At 36.6% G+C, this 8,860-nt stretch overlaps 1 protein-coding gene across 1 annotated transcript; it reads left to right on the forward strand.

The window, feature by feature from the left end:
- Window positions 1-295: 295 nt before the first annotated feature.
- LOC106875899 (ubiquitin thioesterase otulin-like) lies at window positions 296-8,450 on the forward strand. Its single transcript, XM_052976347.1, has 7 exons — window positions 296-536; window positions 2,318-2,347; window positions 4,117-4,226; window positions 4,934-5,086; window positions 5,989-6,111; window positions 6,680-6,946; window positions 8,261-8,450. The coding sequence occupies exons 1-7, from the start codon at window positions 494-496 to the stop codon at window positions 8,438-8,440; spliced, it is 906 nt and encodes a 301-aa protein (XP_052832307.1). The 5' UTR covers window positions 296-493; the 3' UTR covers window positions 8,441-8,450.
- Window positions 8,451-8,860: the final 410 nt, after the last annotated feature.

Genomic DNA, 8,860 nt, shown 5'->3' on the forward strand with positions numbered 1-8,860 from the left:
CGCATATGTGTCTGGTGGTGAGCGAGCATTGTCCCCAAATTCTTCTTGTGTTATTATAATGAATGCTATCTCCATTTGTATAAAACTGCTGGTTCGTAAAACGATAGTTGTGTCTGTAGTTTAAAGTCTGAAACACGTCTGATTCATTTGCGTAGACGGGGCTGCACGGATGAGCGAAGTTAAAGGTATGTATCCTGCTAAATGTACGTTCCAACGGCGAACATCCCAACTCTTTAAATTCTTTCAACCTGTGACCAACGCGTCTTTTCAAAGCGTTTCAACTGTAATCCTCCCGTGGTTTTTTGAAGTGTTTCGACCATGACCAATGCGTCTTTTAAAAGCGTTTCAACCGTGATCGTCCCCTGTTCCAAATGTGACCATCTTGTCTTTTGTTTATGTCCAAATCTTTTTTATGTCCCGCCCTACTCTCTGTGTGTCCTTCTCTCCTTTTAAGACACATTGGATAAGATAGTCTGAAATACCTGCCTGGAGAATGAAAGGTCGTATAATCATGGGAGGACAGCCTTTGAACATAGGTCGGAGACCATGGCGTTTATGCCTACTTTCACTTTTCAGCCAGCAGCTACTTTCATTATGGTGTGTGTGTGTGTGTTGTGTGTTGTTTTTCACTTGTTTCAATCATTGGACCTCGACCATGCTGGAGCACTGCCTTGAAGGGTTTTAATCAAACAAATCGATCCCACTACTTTTTGTTTGAAGTCTAATATTTAGTCTATCGGTTATGGGGACGTTCACAAACCAACACCAGTTGCCAAACGATAGGAGAGACAAACACCACACACGCGCACACACATGTATATACGAAGCCTGTCGCGTGCATATATATATATATATATATATATATATATGTGTGGATATGTATATATATATATATATATATATATATATATATATATATATATCCACACGTGTGTGTATGTAATACGTCTATGTGTGTGTGTGTGTGTGTATTTCTTATCTTTTACTTGCTTCAGTTATTGGACTGCAGCCATGGGGTGGGGGTCATCGCTTGGAGGGTTTTAGTAGAAGGAATCAACTTCAGAACATGCTGAACTTTTCCAGTCACATGGTTCTGGGTTCCATCCCACTGCGTGGCACCTTGGGCAAGTGTCTTCTACCATAGCCTCAGGCCAACCAAAGACTTGTGGGTGGATTTGGTAGACGAAAACTGAAAGAAGCCTGTCATATATATTTCCTTAAGCAAGACACTTCATTTCACATTGCTCCAGTCCACTCAGCTGGCAAAAATTGAGGCTGTATCCATAATTCAAAAGGTCCAGCCCTGTCACATTCTCTCCCTGAGAAATGCATTTAGGGTCGGATGTCTATGGAGTACTGAGCCACCTGCACTTTAATTTGACGAGCAGACTGTTCCGTTGATTGGATCAACTGGAACATTCCTCAACGTAACTGATGAAGAGCCAGGCAGAATGGCAAAACTTGGAGCAAAGCAAATAATACTATCAGTAATGTCATGTAAAAGAAATTCAAAAACTTTGAGGGAGAACATGACATATTTCTTTTTCAAAATGGTGAAGCGCAAACCAAATAAAGCTGTTGATGATGTGACTTCAGCAACAAACACATGTCTGTTTCATCTTTCCCAATGTGCTTTACTTGATTCTGTCCTTGGACTATGGCCATGCTGGGGCACTGCCTCAAAAGGTTCTAGTCAAAGAAATTCACCCCAGTACTTATTATTTTAAAGCTTGGTACTAATTCTGTCACTCTCTTTCGCTAAACCACTAAGTTGTGGGGACATAAATAAACCAACACCAGTTGTCAAGCAGTGGTGGGGAGCAAATGCAAGCACAAAGGCACCCACAGATATAGACATATATATGTGTGTGTGTGATGGGATTCTTTCAGTTTCCATCTACCAACTCCACTCACAACGCCTTGATCGGCTTGAGGCTATAATAGCAGACATTTGCCCAAGGTGCCATGCAGTGAGATTGAGCCTGGAACCATGTGGTTGACAAGCAAACTTCTTACCACATGGCCACACCTATTCCTCAAAATTAGATGCATTAGAGCTTTTCATCCATCAAATCCACTCTCGAGGTTTTGGTCAGTCCAAGGCCAAAGTAGAGATTTGCCCTAAGTGTGTGCACGCGCATGTGTGTGTGTATGTGTGCGTGCATGCGTGCAAGTTTTTTTTTATACAAGGAAAAGGATATCAGTGATTTGTTCTTCACTATTCAGCTACACACACACACACAGAGTCTGAAACTTTAGCATAAAATCACCATTAAAAGCAATTAATTTATATCTAATTTTTTTTTTCAACTTTTAGGAGATACTGGAAGAAAAGATTTAGAAAAAGGTAAATATAGCTACAACCTGCACACACACACACACAAACACACACACACATCATTTACTTAATTATTTATTATTTGTTGTTCTTAAGCATTTTTGTTAACATTTTTCATTGTCTGTGTAACACTGCAAATAATTTTTTGACAATGTTCAATTTAAAAAAATTTTTTTTTTGTGAACCAAAAAAGTCCCTGTACCCCATCTTCACCCCTAAACATTGTTATTAGATTATAGTGAGCAATACATGCTTTCAATAAAATAATTAATAATGATTAATTTTTGCCATTAGAATTGTTGTTTTTTTAATTATAGTATTTTCATTCAAACATAAAATGCTTTCTTCGTAATAATAATAATAATAATCCTTTCTACTATAGGCACCAGGCCTGAAATTTTAGTGCAAATATAGCAGATTATGGCCAATACAATCAGAATCTGAAAGCAAAATGAATAAATTACTCATTGTGACATTCTTAAAACATTGCAAGAGGCACAATTTTAAGAAAATACCATCTAAAACTGTTTTCTTAAAAATCAGCCATTACTTTTACACTAACCTGATATGTGCAGTAAATTAAGAAGGTACTATATTCGATGACGTACGAGACACACTTTTTTTCCCAAAAATGGTCTCAGTTAATCACCATTTTGAATGTGAATTCCTTGCCTTGTGGTTGTATTGCCAGCTAGTTTTCATCACAATTTTGTTATTCCCGTTTGCTTTTTCTCCCAAGATGACTAGTAAGGGAATAATGTAGTGAAGCCTAAATTTGAAACCACGAAGGTTTAGTATCTAGGATCGAACTACATCAGATTGGGCGACTGCCCTGAATACTAAACAATCACTTTGCAGCAATATTATTGGAAGTTCCAGATGTGACCACATAAATGGGGTCCATGAAAGCAAGAGCATGCCAGAATCAGTGCAGTGGTTAGAGAAGGTCCCAGAGAAGATCGATGACGACAAGATTCTTGGTCCCTGCTCGACTTGTGTTTAAATGAATCTCTTCACCTACAATGCACTTCTCCAAGCATGTACCATGAACACCATATCATTACCTCTTACCACATATAAATAAGCAGCTTGCCAGTTCTTAATCAGAGGTGCACATAGGTGAAACAGACAGGTCCATAAGAAACTGGTTCCCTGGTTGCTGCTCAACCCTGAGTTAAAGGAATCATTGACTGCGAAGAACAGTATTTCCCCACCTCTCACATGAAGCCATTCTTATCTGTCATTAATAAACTTCATTTACTGCTGGCAGGCCACAACACAGTCCTGATAGGCATCCGTGTAATTAATGTAAATATTGCGATAAGCACATATATAAATAAATGTTTATCAAATACAGTTCAGAGTTTGTTTTAATGTGGGACAGCACGTAGGTTAAACCGCATATCAATTAATCAAGTCCTGTCTAGAAAGTCTCACAATGGTAAGCCACAACATTCATAGCCAAGTCCAACATGTCTTTTAACCATCCATATAGGACTTCATACCTAAAGATAAGAAATGCTTACATGCATCTGTGGTATGCATATTGTTAATATGAAATACTTTCTGTTCAATGTCAAGTGTACACAACTGATGTTGTTTTAAATCAAAAAAGCTACCTATGTATCATACATGGTAGTTGGCACCCTCTTGTAATAATTGAAATTCATCTTCAGGATTTTATAAATTCTCAAATATTAGGAACTGATGCTTTCTTCTTTTGCTTTTGTTTCTTTTCTTTTTTTTTTTTAATTATTTGTTTTAATAATATTTTACAGGGAGAGATGATGAGAAAAATGTTATAAATGTAGGCCCCCAACAAAATATACAAGAATATGGTAAAACTCGATGGCCTAGAGACAACCCAGTATCTCAGAAATATCGAGAGGTAAATATTTATATCAGTATTGCTCGTTTGTTTGCTTTTTCACTTGTTAGTTTTTGTTTTTTTTGTTTGTTTGTTTATTTTTGTGTGACTTGTCACGTCACTCAGCTGTCAAAAATGAACCGTTCCGTAATCAAAGGGCTGGCTTTGTCACGCTCTGTGTCACACTGAGAACTATGTTAAGGATAGTCATGTCTGTCGGGTGCTTGTTAATTTCACAGACCAACTGGAGCACTCGTTGTAACCTGAAACACCAGCAGGCAGTATGTATGTAATGTAAGGCGCGTGACTTAGTAGTTAAGATATTCAGCTCATGATTGTAGGGTCACGAGTTCAATTCCCGGTGGCTTGACATTTTATTTCATGTTGCTCCAGTCCACTCAGCTGGCAAAAATGAGTCGTACTTGTATTTCGAGGGGCCAACCTTGTCACACTCTGTGTCATGCTGAATCTCCCTGAGAACTGTGGCTGAGTACTTTGCATTTGTCTGGAGATAATATCTCTTATGGATGTGTCAATAAGAGATATCATAATTTGTGTTTTGGGGATGTATCTACATTAAGTTTGATACATTCCTTCACAAAACAGGCAAAGGAACAAATTTACTCGTTCCATATTTCAATGCAACTATTAAACTTATGTAATTCTTTCTCCTTGTATTTCAGGTTTATGATTTCATATTTCAGGCTTATATTCTCTTCATCTTTCAGGCTTATGATTTCGTACAACAGACTTTCAACTGCACCTACATACGAGTTATACGTGGAGATAACTATTGTGGAATCCGTTCCTGTATAGTTCAACTGCTAATAAATGGAATTACAATAAAACAGGAATTTGCTACACCAGAAATTGTAAAGAATGTAAGAGAGAAAAATATTTTCCATAATAACTTGTTGTGTGCAACAAAAGCAGATTAGATTAAAATAGTCATCTGTGTATCATACTTAATGCAGACATCACAAAAAGGCAAATTAACTGCTGCATTTGTCTGGAGATAATATCTCTTATGGATGTGTCAATAAGAGATATCATAATTTGTGTTTTGGGGATGTATCTACATTAAGTATGATACACAAATGACTATTTATCACAATCTCAATAATTTTCTAGTACTTTTGAAGTTTTGTTAATGTAAACTTTTGCACAATTTTTTTTTCTTTCCTGTCTCTTCTAAGTTTTAATTTCTCTCTCTTTAAGCAGGTGTGGATCTTGTTTTCTAATTAGACTGGGACAGCTAAAATAAATGGATTCACAAGTTGGAACAAGAAAAAATTGTTTGAAACTTCAATACTTTGGAAATAGATTATCAACTTTTATATTCAATGTTTCAGAAGTTCTTTTTGATGAAGTAATATTTTGCAATAACAATTTCTTTTCAGCAACCTTTTCTATCTCACTTTAGGTCACAATCTACTTTTCCCACAATCTTATTTGAAAAAACAGGTAAGGACTATTAGCAGGGAGGGTTTCCGGCTTCAAAACAATGTTCCAACAAAACATATTCATCTAACCCCAGCTAGCATGCAAAAACGGACATAAAAACAAATGAACAAATTTCCCATGATGCTTATTGATTGACCGGATTAGCAGACAAGTTCTTAGAAGAAATGTTTTATCTCTTGATATCCTTTCAGTATTATATTAAAAATAATTTCTATTGATTTCCTTTCGGTTAAATTTATATAACGGAAGGTTTCAAGTGTAGGTATTTTCTCTGATATTCATGTAAATAAATGTCTATACCTTTGTGATACATTTCTAGCTTTTAAACCAATATTTGGAGGAACCAGAATGGGAACTAAAAAGGTGGTCTTTTGCCAGGCGTTTAAACTACACTGATGTGAAAGAAATGCTGTTTTCTTGTATTGATGAATTTTACTCACAGGTACTTTGATTTTTATCACTATTAATATAGTAAATCTTGAATGCAGAATAGCTGTGATAATAGAAGATTAGGTAAATACCCTCGGAAAATGGAAAATAGTGAACAGCAAGCTTCTACAGAGAATCGAATGAGGTATTTGCTTGTAATAGTTCCACCTTTGTTAATGAGAGGTAGAAGTCATTAGAAAGAATTCAATACAAAGATTTTTTTTATATTTTACTACACTACAGCAAAATATATCATTATTAAACACAGTGTCTCAGTGAAGAATATTAGTTGCTAAAACTACAGATTAAAAAAATTGCTGCTCTTTTCATTTTCAGATCATGTTACAATCAGTTTCAACCTTTCAAAGTCATTGAAATATTTTCTTGTAATTGCTAAGTGGATTTGTATTTGATACTATTGCCAGGAGTTTTCTGTTTTCACTTAACACGAGCTGTCGGTTAACAATAGCTAAGCCTTCAGCTGCTTGTGCCTGTAAGGTCAAAAATATATTATTGTTTAAAGTAATTTCTTAGTGTTTCCTGGCAGATAAAGTATTTTTTCTTTCTTTTTTTCATTTCAGCATAACTTAGCTTTAGAGATGGACAAGACAGAGAGAGAAGACTGGGTGGAGGACCTCTTAAACAGAGAACCAATTGTCGATATAAAAATAATGGAAGCTGCCAAATTACTTATGTTGCTTGATATAATTGACATTTATAAAAACCAACAAGCTGTTGATTATCCCTTCTTTGTCCAGTTTATATTTGCTCGTGACACATCTCACACTCCTGCGGACTTGTTAAAAAACATTTTGAATGCAGTCGGAGACAATGATGGCTTAGAACAGGTATGAATTCTGTAGAAATGACAACTTGCTTCTTTTAAAAAGGATTCCGAGTCTGTAAAATGTTTCTAAGTTTATCATCGTAATCATCATTGGAATTCTAGATTTTTCCATCTAATGAGAATATTATTATGAAGTGGAATATGGTAGCTGTTTGGAAATAATTACAAAATAGATAAGGGTGGTGGGGTGGCAGAATTGTTAGTATGTCAGAGAAAATGCCTTGCTGCATTTATTTCAGTTATTTACATTCCGAGTTCAAACCCTGCTGTGGTCGACTTTGTCTTTCATCCCTCCAGGGTCGATTAAATAAAGGTCCAGTCAAGTACTGAGGATGATAGTATAAGCTTATCCCTTATTACCAGTTTTGTGTCTAAATTAAAGACAAAAAAATAAATTTGAAATAGATATAATAGCCACTTGTGTTAAGTGTACTTCATAAACCTGTGCCATTATGAAGGCTTTTAAATTTCTCAGATCTCTATATTGAGAGACTTGTTCTGGTTGCCTCTGCCTCATCCAATCTGTCCCTTCTCTCACTGCTGTTCCCATCCATTATGGGACATCTTTCTCAGCAGAACTATCCCTATCCTCCCCGCTGCCCTGCCAAGGTGTCGTCTACCTCGGCAGATCTGTATCTGTCCTCACTGCTGCCCTGCCAAGGTGTCGTCTACCTCAATGGATCAATCTCTATTCTCGCTGCTTCTGTCATATACAATGGGATATTGATCCAACTGACCCACATTTCTTTGTGTCTTCGTTCACCGTACTCCACATTATCTAGCTCTCTTGTGGATTATCGAAACAACACGACAGTTTGGAGGTTTAAAATCAGGGACATGGCAAGCTGTGTGGTAAGGAGTTTGCTTTCCAATCACATGGTTCCATGGTCAATCCCACTTTACGTCACTTTGGATATGTCTTCTATTAAGACTTCAGGCCAGCCAAAGCCTTGTGAGCAAATTTGGTAGATGGAAACTGAATGAAGCTTGTCGTATATACATATATATATATATATAGGTGTGGGTGTGTGTCTATGTTTGTCCCCCACCACCGCATGACAACTGGTGAGAGTTTGTTTATGTCCACATAACATTAGCAGTTTGGCAAGAGAGACTGATACATCAAGCACCAAGTTTTTTAAAAAAGTCCTGGGGTCCATTCATCTAAAAATTTCTCAAGGTACTGTCCCAGCATTGCCACAGCCTAATTACTGCAACACGTCAAAAATATAGGGTCGGAGTTGAATGAAGAATTTGCAAATGAGTTTAATTGAAATTTGATCTTTAAGTACTTTCTTTTTTTCTTTTTTTACAGATTGATATGTGCCTCTTAGGACATGCGCTCGGTGTACAAATAACGGTGCCTCGTCTATATCGATATGGGAGAGAGGATTTTATACTAAAATTTCCTGATTTGCCGGACAAAAACTGGGACAAGGTGTATCTCATTACCGAAGACGATAGACATTACAACATTATAATAAAAGATAACTGAGAAGAGACAATTCTATGATTACATTTCTAATTCTCTGTCGTTATCTCTCTTCTCTGCTGATGATGATTGAGAAGAGAAGCTAGCATCTTGTTCATCAGCTGGGAATCTACTGCCACACTACATGTGGAGGCAACAGCTATTCGCATCAGTCAACTGTACAAGCTGCTCTACTATATGCTGCTAGCTGACCAGTGGATTAAAAACATTACTTTACAAGTGGATTTTTGGATGAAGATAACAAGACTGAGCTACACACAGACACTACACCATATGACCACCACCCAGAAACGGAACCCACCTTAAACAATATGGCTGTGAAACTTTAGCTTTTATTTATTTATTTATTTTTTACTTTGCAGAATTTTATTTATTTATTCCTTTTTTTGATTGCAACCACAACTGCAAAGACGGAGGGATTTG

The sequence above is a fragment of the Octopus bimaculoides genome, chromosome 24 (genome assembly GCF_001194135.2).
Source record: "Octopus bimaculoides isolate UCB-OBI-ISO-001 chromosome 24, ASM119413v2, whole genome shotgun sequence".
NCBI lineage: Eukaryota > Metazoa > Mollusca > Cephalopoda > Octopoda > Octopodidae > Octopus > Octopus bimaculoides.